This window comes from Atta colombica, unplaced genomic scaffold (genome assembly GCF_001594045.1).
Source record: "Atta colombica isolate Treedump-2 unplaced genomic scaffold, Acol1.0 scaffold146, whole genome shotgun sequence".
NCBI classification, from domain to species: domain Eukaryota; kingdom Metazoa; phylum Arthropoda; class Insecta; order Hymenoptera; family Formicidae; genus Atta; species Atta colombica.
In genome coordinates, this window is record NW_017259235.1 from 434532 (window position 1) to 447284 (window position 12753).

General features: G+C 33.9%; 2 protein-coding genes across 4 annotated transcripts in view; both read left to right on the forward strand.

The window, feature by feature from the left end:
- The window catches only part of LOC108685135 (sulfide:quinone oxidoreductase, mitochondrial), a 3653-nt gene extending 3244 nt beyond the window's left edge, over positions 1-409 (forward strand). For all 3 annotated transcript variants that reach the window (XM_018189793.1, XM_018189794.1, XM_018189795.1), the window contains exon 9: positions 208-409. In XM_018189793.1, coding sequence (XP_018045282.1) covers positions 208-268 — 61 coding nt within the window. In that variant the 3' untranslated portion in view covers positions 269-409. The remainder of the gene's footprint in view (positions 1-207) is intronic.
- A 242-nt stretch (positions 410-651) lies between these two features.
- Positions 652-2073, forward strand: LOC108685138 (coatomer subunit zeta-1). Its single transcript, XM_018189799.1, has 5 exons — positions 652-733; positions 1155-1400; positions 1469-1602; positions 1669-1759; positions 1850-2073. The coding sequence occupies exons 1-5, from the start codon at positions 716-718 to the stop codon at positions 1895-1897; spliced, it is 537 nt and encodes a 178-aa protein (XP_018045288.1). The 5' UTR covers positions 652-715; the 3' UTR covers positions 1898-2073.
- Positions 2074-12753: the final 10680 nt, after the last annotated feature.

Below are 12753 nucleotides of genomic sequence, written 5' to 3' on the forward strand. Positions count from 1 at the left end.
TGTTTCTATGGGGTTATGTTGACAGATGCCCAAGTTTATTGTATGACGTCTATGATCTATTTATTTCGACCACCACTTACCGCTAAAGCCATCTATAGGAAAACGGCGGAAGCAAAGTTGTACACCTAATAGACATCACAAATGTATACATGTGTAATCTTTAGCTAAATTTTTGTACATATTACTACATACGGTTTTTACATATAGAGGTTACTGGAACGGACCAGAATTCTTCCGCAAACTTACGAAGGTTCTAAAGAAGGATTAGTGTTCATCGAAGAGAAATATGTCTTTTTCCGCAACTAAGTTTCCACAATAAGTAAAGAATGATCGTTGTGTCTCTAATTAAAGATCGTTACACGCACATGTACATGTATAAATATAATCTTTTAGTATATTTATCATATAAAGTTAGACTATAATAAAATTTAATAATATATATAATTATAATACGTGTATGATTTACATGCATTATATGAAATATTTTTACATGTATGTTGGGATATTGTAATTAAAATAATATATTATTGTTAGAATATTCGAAAGAATTTAAATGAGATTCATGAAAATTCTTATTATAAGAAAATATTTAAGTAATCGAGAATTGTAATTGAAATTTTTTTCTTCCTACGAATATTATTCTAGGGAAATTTATATTTAAACAGTTAGTAACACTGGTTTCTGATGGACACGTCAAAATCAATTTGACATAAACATGGATGGTCAACTATTGGTAGGTTTTTAAGACAAATATCAATTATTTTGCCATATATGTCAATTAAAAAAACCTTGAAGCTTATATTTGTGATAAATACATTGTGATATGTTCACGCGAGAAAACCGCAGTAAATATTTTGAAGTTGCTTAACATAACCTAAACGGCACAACGAACTTATTTCTAACTCAATTTCTAATGAGTCACATGGTAAAATCGATTTTTATGTTTAATTCACTCTATTGTATAGTTTTATTTTTTGCATCATTCTTGAAAGGGAAAAGGAAAAGAAAAAAAACATTGATTTTGGTCTGCTTAATATAATTAATCAAAATCTTGCACTGCATACATATTCTATTAGATATTCTACTATGTTTTCGTTTGTGAAGATATGTATAGTTTTATTACTCACAAAATTGAATTCAGAAAATAATTTTAGGAGCCCACATTGTATACAGTGAAAGGAATGGCCATCCTTGACAATGATGGCAATAGGATACTGGCAAAGTACTATGATAAAAATGTGTTTTCAACATCAAAGGAGCAAAAAACCTTCGAGAAAAATCTGTTTAGTAAAACACACCGAGCAAATGCAGAGATCATCATGTTAGATGGTTTGACTTGCGTCTACAGAAGTAACGTTGATTTGTTTTTCTATGTTATGGGCAGCTCACATGAAAACGAAGTTTGTATACACAACTCTGTCAAGTATTTCGAATATTATCATAGATTAATTTATTGGGCTTGTTTCAGTTGATCTTAATGAGTGTCCTGAACTGCCTGTATGACTCGGTTAGCTCGATTCTCAGAAAGAATGTGGAGAAGAGAGCAGTATTGGATAGCTTGGACATAGTAATGCTAGCAATGGATGAAATTTGCGATGGCGGGTAAATAGAACAATCAGTTAATTTTTAATCAATGTAATATAACAAAATAAAAATTTATCTTTTCAGTATAATTTTGGATGCGGACGCGACGAGTGTGGTGCAGAGGGTAGCACTGCGAACGGATGACATTCCACTTGGAGAACAAACAGTAGCGCAGGTATACCTCATTTTAATGTATTTTTTTTTTTCAAGTTACAAGTTTACAATTTTGATTCACATATTTGACGAGAATTGTTTTTTGTTTTAGGTATTGCAATCAGCTAAAGAACAGCTCAAGTGGTCATTATTAAAATAAATACTTTTTATACATAATTCTTTCTCGTAAACAGGTACGCAATATATATCATAAAATATTGTATAATATAAAACTTCAATGAAAATATCTATAAATTTTTAATTTAAATTGTTCGTTAGTTTATTTTGTCTTAAAAAATTTTGGGAAATATAGAAAATTCTTAGAAACGAAGAAAACTTTTAAATTTTGGTTAGTGTAATCTCCTTTTGTCGATTATATTCTCCTAATACTTTATCAACTTTTAAGATTCTTAATTATTCTAATTTGAAATTCCGAATTTCTAGAAATGCAATTTTTGAAAATTTTTAGAAGTTATGCATTTTCTTATGAAACTTTAACAAAATTATAGGTAGTCGATAAAATAACTAGCAATTTTATCTGAAGAAGATATCGACATTTATAATTACCAACAAAAATAGTAAATACTTTTCTCATTAGATGGCGCCATTGATTTGATTCTTAAATAAGTATAGCAACTTAATTTTATTTATCGGAAAGATCCCCGTTTTTTTTTTTTATTTATTTAACATATTTGCAGAATAGATTTTAATATGATACTAATATACTATATATATTAATAATTTTGAAATATTATTTTTTAACTCTTTAACAGCAATATGAAATTTTCGCTCATTCTCTGCAACCTGGATCGTTGAGGTCCTCATTGCAGATTTTTTTAATTATTTTTAAATTATATGTATAAAAATCTGAAAAGATTGTTGTATACTTACTTGTGAAATCTTTAACAAATTTTTATCATAATAAAAGCCGAACAACAAGAACATTACCAAACTGGACCAAGGTTTTTTAAAAGACGAAATCCTGTTTATCTATTCATTTTTTTTTTTAAATTCTTAAAATTCAATAAAAATCGATTATTCCTTAAAAGACTCCTTATTGCTAGAGAAAGATTAATTATATAAATACTTGTGCATATACAAATAACTACATACATATTTTAATGGATGTAATTATATTTCGTGTGTGATTTCCATTGTAAGCACGGAAATGTATCCATAATAATAGGAATAAATATGAGGATCATTTCTACGCGATTATAGCGTCGAAATTGGTGAATTTATCGAAATTATATCAGCTTCAATCCTCGCGTGCGTGTCTCTAATGGAATCTCGGTGATGCTGAATTGCTCGCACGAACTTTTTACCCGACGGCCCCCATCGGCGCCCACCGCCCCCCAGGGAAATCCAGTGTGCGAGGGTGGTCGTGGACGAGAGGGGAAGGGAGAAAGGAGATAGAGAGAGAGAGAAAAAGAGAGGTGGGGGGATGGAAGTTAGGTAACGCGGCTCTACGGAGAAGCGGTGCGAGATACCCCGGTTCTCCGTTTATACGTCGTCACGTGACGGCGACCCGTGGACGACCCGTTTCGATCGCGTCCGTTGGTTACTCTTTCATCGGTCTCCTCCGCGCTGGGAATTTTCAATTTGATTACAAACTGCCCGAACGCCACCCAGTCCATCCTCCTACATCGTGCGTTTCCGCTTTTCCTCTTCCTCCTCCTCCTCCTCCTCTGCCTCCTCCACCTCGATCCTCCTCTGCCTCCTCTTACTTTTCCATCGTCCTGTTCCATTCTTTCTCGCGCGTGATCCGATGAAAAACTCTCGTCGCTCGATCGCGACGGAATTATTGGCCGGCCGACTTTATTTATGGCATTCATTTTCCTGCTAGAGATCGCAACCCAGGCAATCCACTATTTTTCTCTTTCTCTCTTTCGCTTATTTCTTTTCTTCGCCTCGTTAATTACTTGCTTATTCCGTGCCTGATTTTACCTGATATTATTAATGTTATCTAACCTCAATGCCTAATCAGTCAATGCTGCTATATAATTTACATTTTCTTCTGCTTTTTGTAAATAATTATTTATTAATTATTCTTGCATTATGTAGTAAAGATATTTTAGAATTGAATATCTCTTATTTTATATTATTTTCTTTTTCATTTTATGCAGTTCTGGAACTCGATTTACTTATCACAGAACAAACGACAATTAAATGGATAATTTATTCAGTCGTTTCACTTGATTGAACTATTTCTCGCATAACTACGTACAGATCTTTCTTTATAGCAGAATAATACTTTTCGTACAAATTTATTTGATTCATAATTTGAAAGAAATAAAAAAAAAGACGAATTAAAATTTCAAGAATTTAAGATAAATTGAAAAATCGATTATTTTATAAATTGAAATAAAAATATACGAATTCCTTTCGTGATATAATCACAGCGAAATAAAATGTCTATTGATCTCAATGGATCACCTTCAGATTTATCGATATGCTTTATCTCTATACTTTTCTTTTGATCTTTTTCTTTTCTAACGATCGGTCGTTTTTTTTATGGGAAACATTTCACAACGGTCCTTATAGCTTTCACCGTGCACGTTTTTCGGTTACAAGCCGCGGATTTCCTTTCCCGAAAACCCCACACGAAGTTTCGGTGCTCCATCAATTCCTCTCCTTTTTCCGTCAACGTTCGGTCACGTCGCCCTTTTTTTTCTCACTCTCGCGAACCGTCGATACCGCGATTTACGACCCGTCAAGCGAGGAAACGAGCAGGACGTTGATAACGACGACACTTTGACGAGAAGCGTGCATCGTTTCCTCCTACTGGCAATGGGAATTAATTCCGGACACGCGCGCGCTTTTTTTCTCGTTACATTATCTTTAAAATATTAAAACTAGAGCTGTGCGATATTAAGTATATACGTTTCTATCCCGTGCGTCTCTTTAACGAAGCAGATAGATCAGAACGATACAAGAGTTGTTTCGAGCGAATTGCTGATATTTCTCCTTAATTTGTTTTACTTCAGCGAAGTAAATTTGAAACTATAATTACAATTGCGTTAACCCTTTCAGATTTGATTTTAATAGAATCATGTTAACAATTTTTTTTTAATTCAATTCAAGCACTTTAATAAGTAGATAATTTATATTAAACAATTAATTTTTTTTTAATGTTGACTATTTTTTTAACATATATATTTGTTATGTACATCTGGTCTCAGATGATGTCGATAAAATTAAACAATTTCAACAGATAACGGTGATGTTTTCAAATTTAATTGTACATTACAATAATTAATACACAGAATCTGAAAAAATTAATGCCCTTCAATAAAAAATCTTAAAAAAAAAAAGACAATTATATAGATGCTGTTAATAGAATCGGTATTGCGATATCATTTCGACACCGCCAACGTTATTGCTACTTCGTGGCTGAGAGCTATAAAACGTTAACTTATACATTATCGGGTAGTTTGTCTGGCAATCTTAAATACATCCGAGTACCTTGATGTGCACGTACCGGAAAGAGGCGCTCTTTTGTAAATCAATAACTCCGACAAGAAAGAGAAAGAGAGAAAGAGAGAGAGAAAGAAAGAGAGAAAGGGGGAGGGAGAGGCACATGCTAAATGCGCCCGTTAAACTGACTCGGATCGAATCTCCTAATGTTCTCGCGCACGGTGGTCCAGGTGGCAAGGGCAATTAAACGTATAAACGGCGTGAATTAGCCGCAAGAATTGGCCTGGCCCGGCGCTTTTCAATGGACCGCGTCCTAGGCTGTCGTTGGGCATCAGGGGCCATTTAACACGATGACATCCCATTTACCACCCCCGCACAAAGACCCCGGCCGCGACTAGACCAGACAAGCAAAGCCCCGGAAACCCATATGTCAGCACGTGCCGCAGTCACCGCGCGCCACGTTGTTCTCTTTCATGCACGATGTATATGGAGCCGAACTCTGGACACCAGACCGTAATCGTCGGTTTTGGAAAATTATTTGCTGGGATAAAGCGACGATCTCGCGATTAATCTAGTTTTGACGTTCGACGGGACTATCTCCACTTCTCTATTCCCTATCCCCGAAATTCACGCGCTGGTATGTACTATGAGCAGTGAAACACTTCTACACGTATCTATTTGTGATATCTTAATTATTTCTACTCCTCGCTACACATCACTATTTTATAAGATTTCTTTTATAGTTCCCTTCCTTTCCTCTCGCTATTATTTGACCATCGCACATCTCTCTTTCTCTCTCATTTATTAATTCTCTCTCATTCATGCAATTTTCTCTGTTTTCATTACATCTAAATAATGTTACATATAATTAGAGTCCGATATCACATTTTACCCTACGGCCGAAAATATTTGGCCGAAAACGAAATCGAAACTTGTTAAACTTAGATAAGCTCTTACAAAAAAAAAAAGAGGAAGAGAGAAGCTAACGGAGGTACATTTTTTTCGGCCGGAGTTGAAATTGACATTTTTGGATTAATTCTACAGAAACCGTTTGATTTTTAGAAATCATGATAAATTTATATATTCTTTAAAAAACGAGATTTTATTAAAATATCTATTCTTTTACTATTATTAATAATATAATAATATTGCATCCTCAACTTTTGAAGAAATCAAATCTATTATTAGGATCACATCAAAGTTTGTACTCAAATTGTTTTAAATTCGATCAACGAGTTAATAGCTAAAATTGAACAATTGTTTTTTGGCTTATCAGTGCATTGCAACTTGTACGATTTATCCACTGAAATTTTCTTTTAATTTCGGCCGAAATCAAATCAAAACCCTGATTTTTTATTGAAATCGAAATTCGGTCGGACTCTACATATAATAATGCTGTAAGTAATAACTAAGTAATAACGATTTATTTGCAACATTGAAATAATAATTTTCATGTTTATGATCAATAATTGAGACAAAAATCAAAGAAAAAATCTCTCTCTCTCTCTCGTATAATTCTGTGTAAATTTATATGATCTTAATAATGCTGAATGATATATTAAATAATTAATTTTATTGCGAAAAAAATATTATATCGGCCTCGGCCGAGAGTCGAACCCGGATATATGATATAACATTCAGTACGAGTTCTAAGCTTTTAGAATAAATTCTTTTAAATTTTTATGTAAGTATACTGATTCTAGAAACTTACAAGACGTAATTAATACAACAAAAGATTTAAAAATATAATAAGAGTTGAGAAAAAAATTTCGGTTTTTTTTATTGCCCTTTAGTTTCTTTACCTTCGTAACTATTATGTTAAACTTATTATTTGAAAATGCCTATTGCAATAAATTACATTTATCCGGATTGATTACAATATCCCATCAGCTATTAAATATTTCATCATTTATGGACCTTTCGAATACATGTTTACAATTTTTCATTTTTACTTTTAATTCTTATCTTCTTCTTACTATATAAATTTTCCCAAAAATAAGATACCCCGCAGCTGAGAAAAAAAATTTATCTACAAAAAGCGAGATTAACTAATCTTGCAAATAGACTAAAGCCGGCGACATACGATTCTTGTCTTTTTGATAGACTGCTAGCTGGATTAAAATCTTGTCATCGTATTGTCGGCTGTGATGTTGGCACTATCAACACCGCAGTCAATACGGTGGCAAGATTCTAATCCAGCTAGCAATCCAAAAGAAAACAAGCATCGTGTGCCACCAGCTCAATTTAGACCCAATTCACGGTTAACTCTTAATCGAGATTCAACTTATTCATTGTCTCTTTCCAATTCTAGAATTGGAAAGAGACAATGAATTATGATTAAGGCCCAGTTACACAACTCACGGTTAACTCTCAACCGAGATTCAATTTGTTTCTCATCTCTTTCCAATTCTAGAATCGGATAAAACCGTGGACTTTGCTTCAAGAAACATAATTGATATTTCCAAATAAGTTTGAAGTATAAACACAGTGTGTTTGAATCTACAGAAAAACTTTGGAAATGAAATGTTCGATATCGGTTTTATCATTCTATGAATTACACTCTTTGTTTCCAAGAGCGCTTAGTCATTCAAATGATATTAAATTTTTAAAGATCAAATTGACTGAAACTATGCTGTTTTGTAGATTATGAAATGCTGATGAAAAGTTTCCTTAGATAATAAAATCATAAAAATTGAACATTTTGCCGTAGCACCATTTGAAGAATTTTGGATCTAATCGGACTGAAAAGATAATATCTTTATCTACATACTGAAAAAAAATATAGTTAATTTTAATAAATATTTAGTTCAATATTGTCAACTAAACATTTACTTACAGTAAGTAAATATTTATCATATCATTCAATAAAAAAAAATATTATTAAATCAAATTAACATTTCCTGTATCAAATAAATATATCTTTATATTTAATAAATATTTAGTTAGCAGTATTTAATTAATTAAAATTAATTAAAATTGACTATATTTTTTTTTCAGTGCAGCTAAACTATTTATTTTTGGTAACTATATCTTAATTTGTATGCACAATGCATGATTAAATGCAAAGTCCTTTAAGAATGTTATATGAATAATGTCTTAATCTAAAATAATTTTTTATGACTAATAAGAAAATAAATTATAATGACCTATTTGACTTCCTGAAAGTTTTCCTTTGAAAGCGCGAGAATATATAATAGAGAATATATAATTATTGAACATTTGTGTGTCTGCATTTGAATATTTAATTCATCACAGGCATTCAATTTTTAACGTCGTTGTTACATTTCTTTCATGACAGAAAAGGTTCTCGGCATCTCTGATGAGAGAAAGAGAAGACTGAGGAAGTCCCTCTGACAAATACGCTGCTGTACGTTATGAATGCTTGATGATGGCGGTTCACGATTCACGTTGCGTTCTTGGAAAAGGGGTTGCAAGGGTCGAGGGGAAGATTTCTCCGTCCTTTTTACCGACCATGTATCTTGGCGCGTGTACCTATGTCCCTCCCACTACGATACTCTCTTTCCACCATCTTCGTCCTCCTCGTCGTCGCCTTCGTCGCCACGATCCTTTCCTTCGCTACCGCCAATCATCGACGAGAAACGAAGCGAGAGGTGGTGAAGCGGAACCCTCTCTTTGTTGCCTGACTCGATCGCTACTGAACTACTGCATCAAGACAATACGACAATACTCTTCCGTACTAAATATATTTACGAAAGTCCCGCTGTGCAGCGTTTCTCGAATGAGAGCATTTTCGAAGATAATAATCGCGGTTAATTCGCTATTCCTCGAACTTTAAAATATGTATCCGCATACTCTCTAAACTTTTAAGAGTGAATCTCATTCTAAAGAATGAAATCTCACTCTTAAATATTGAAAATGGAGCCATTCTTTTTCAAGACTACATTTTTTATTCTTTAGAATGAAATTTGATTCCAAAGAATTTAGGAAGTATACCTATCAGATAGTAAGAAATACAAATTATAGATATGGAAAATCGTACACCGCGAAATAAGACTAAGGCTATTTTGAAGGTATCAACTTTACTTTGATTTTAAGCAAGACTTAAAACTTTCTCTGTCTCGTTTTTAAAGCGAAAAAAAGACAGAGATAGAAAAAATTGTAAGCTTTGCTCAAAGTCAAAGTAACTATGCAATCGGGCCTAAATCATGTGATCATTAATTTAATTCGAAGTTAAAATTGTTGATATAAGATCTTAAATTATTGCATTTTCACTGCAGTTTCGATACTTTTTAATTGCCTGTTAAAAGCATCCTGTCGACACGTACGAAACAACTCATCGCGAAGTAGACTATAATAATGCCTTGATTGTTATACCTTCGTCTAACGATACCGCGGACATTGAACGATGCTCGGCGATCTATCCAAGTCTATCCGACTTAACACCGAGGGTGAAACAGGTCGCAAGTATGTATGTACGGGCCGAATGATACCGAAGTCGAAACGAAAGGGTCCGATTTGTCCGCTTATAGTCCCTGCTCGCCCTTAATCTCACCCTCTCCCACCCTTCTCTCTTCTCTCGCCCCTCCCTCTAGTTCTACGGGATACGCGACCATGTGACAGGTATATTCTTAGGTCCGTTGGAACCTTTCGTCCTTTTTCATCCAACGGCAACGTCTACCCAATGACGCGCTACGCTGCCACGACCAATCGTCGGCGAGCACCGAAACAAGGAGGTGGTGAACGAGCTCCCTTTCGTCCCCTCCACGCCAGTGCCGTTCGGTGGGGTATACACACGCTTATACGGACTTCCTCGTTTCACAACTCCAAGTATCGACCCGACAGATCTCTCCTCTCCCTCCGCGCTGATAAGCGAGAGAGACCAGAGCCATGATGGCCGCTGGATGTTTCGGCGTTATATACGCGTTATGTACAATATGTAGCACGCGTAGCCTAGCCTGCCTAGCGCCGGCACGCCACGCTGGATCTTTGAAGTAGCGCGTGGATCGGATTCAAAATTAATCCTTCCGCTCCTATCAATTAAGTCCTCGACTACAGGCATTTAACCCTCGCACCTCGTTGATCGAGCTACCTCTTCTCTAACGAGATATCTTGAAGAAGAATCAAGGAAGCGATTTGCCATAATTATTTTTGTTATGAAGAAATAATTATATTTAAAGGCGTCGGTGTTTAGCAGAATAATAAATTGAATTAGTAGGATCAACATTTCTTCATTATCTTATTTTAAATTTTTATTCTCGTTCATATTTATTCATTTATTTGGAATCCTCCATGATTGAAAATAGATTGCTATCCAGAAATCTAATCTTCTTTCATATGTGTTTAATCTCATTGATCGATTTTCCCTTAATATTGTTTATGTCGCTTGAAAAAGATGTTCTAATCTATATATATTTATTATTGCAATTAATATTATCACATGCTTCAGTGATAAAACTGGCAGAATGTCAAGACGGAATATAAGAGATCCGATTTCGAATTTCGGTTGGAATAGTATTTTTCACAATAAATTGTTTACAGTTTTTAAGATGCTTATTAGCGTCAAATCATTAACAGCTTTCTATAAAATAAATATACTTATCAATCATACTAAATTGCCTGTCAATTAATTTGTGATTATTACTATTCCAATTTCTTGATTTAGGACTGAGTGTTTCGACAAATTAATCAGCGTACAGTTATGATTTGATATGGCACTATAAATTGTATAAATTCACAAGAAATATTAGACACGAAGAACTGCCTTGACCGAATATAGCGTTTTTGACTCAAGTGTATCTATATAAATTCTTTCAATCTCTCTCTCTCTCTCTCTCTCTCTCTCTCTCTCTCTCTCTCTCTCTTTTGTTGCGATTATTTTATTGTATATAATATATAGACTTAGGAAATTTAAACTACGTGCTTGAAAGTGCATGATTTACAAGAGGTCGTCTTTGTAGGAGATCGTAACGAGAAAGGTCGCGGTCCTTTATTCGTAATTACGCAATGAAGAGAACACACCGTTATGGATGCACCTACGTTCGCGCGATCGCGAGTTTAACGGGTATATATATTCCGTGTTGCCGGGGATCTCGTGTACTGCACACATACATATATACCGACGTGCTCGCCAGATCAGAGGTCGTAACAGCGTGGTGCCCAGTGCCTTATTGCCACCTACCACCTTACGCTGAAGAGAGAGAGTGAGAACCTCCCCCTTCCTTTCAATTGTCGATCCTTCCCCAGCGATATCCCCTCGTGCAGTAGCACGCCGGATAGGAAAATCTACACATACAGTATACAGAATATACATGTGTCCGTACATGCGCAAGCATATATACGCAAATACATGTACATTATACAATATATATATATATATACATTTATACAGGCTAAGTCATAGAGGGATGTCCGTTGACGGTCGATCACGTTGTTGCGCTTTAATATGTACACACAAATCGCCAGTATTGTATTTACTTAATAATGCATTATTTAATCAATGAAAGAAATACCTATATATCTTGAAATATATAATTGTCACAGAACTTGTTTTGAATAAGGCTTGCACAATGAAGGAAAGCATACTTATGCACAATAGGAACAGGAAATAATTAATTTTAAACTACTGTAGATAATATCACCAACGAGATTTAAAAATTGTCAATTCTAGGCAAATTTTCGGCAATATAAAAAGGGCCCTAAAGGCCTGGAGATAATTGAAGAACGCTGATGTTATCGACAATTGATATTATCGACAAATTTGCTATTATTACATATTATATATAAATATTTGGCTCATACATTAAATTCATGATTTTTTATTACAAATTTTATTAAATGTTTCATAAATAAATTCTACTTGTAAAGCTATACGTTGCAGAAAAACTACAATTTTTTCTCTGCAATTATCATTTCTGTTGATAATCAAACTTTGACAATAATACTGAAATCACAATTTTAAAGAAAAATCGAGTATTATTGAGTTATAAATGCATAAATACGTCTACTAAACTAATAAATCCATAAAATTAGTACAACATTATCAATTTTTAACTCTTAATCACTTTAATATTCACAAGGACGCGAACCCCGTAAGAATCTTTAATAATATCTCGTCGATGATAATATTAAAGATCGACAAATAATATGTATGAATTATTCTATTATAAATATAGTATACGCCATAAAGTTTCTAATAATCTCTACTTTTATGATGATAAGTTTTAGCTTGATAATTTTTCTTGAACATCGCTGTAGGTTGCCAGTACACAAACGTATCGCGCAGGTATTGTATACTTACTCGAAGCACTGTAACAGCAAGGTAGCGAGCCGCTTCGTATATTCGGCGTCTACAAGAAAATGTTGCCATCTAACTCGAGATTAGCGTCAGGGACGCTCCTACTCTTGTGAATTCTTCTGCTTTTCAATCATCCTCTATACGAACGAATAATTTGGGCCATTAATGTATGCTGGTTGTGGGAATGAATTATTTTCTGATAGTTAAAGTGAAATCATGTTTTCTAATATCCGACATTTAAATGATGGCATTAAATGATGTTTAAAGAAATTGTAAAAATTATCACAAACACATACAACAAATAAATAAATAAATAGATATAAGTATATATATATATATATATA

Bases quoted from the DNA above. Each gene is read 5' to 3' on its own strand.
- LOC108685138 (XM_018189799.1), top strand. The intron at 1,401-1,468 runs GTTTGTATACAC...GGCTTGTTTCAG, and splicing joins GCAGCTCACATGAAAACGAA to TTGATCTTAATGAGTGTCCT. The intron at 1,760-1,849 runs GTATACCTCATT...TTTTTGTTTTAG, and splicing joins GAGAACAAACAGTAGCGCAG to GTATTGCAATCAGCTAAAGA.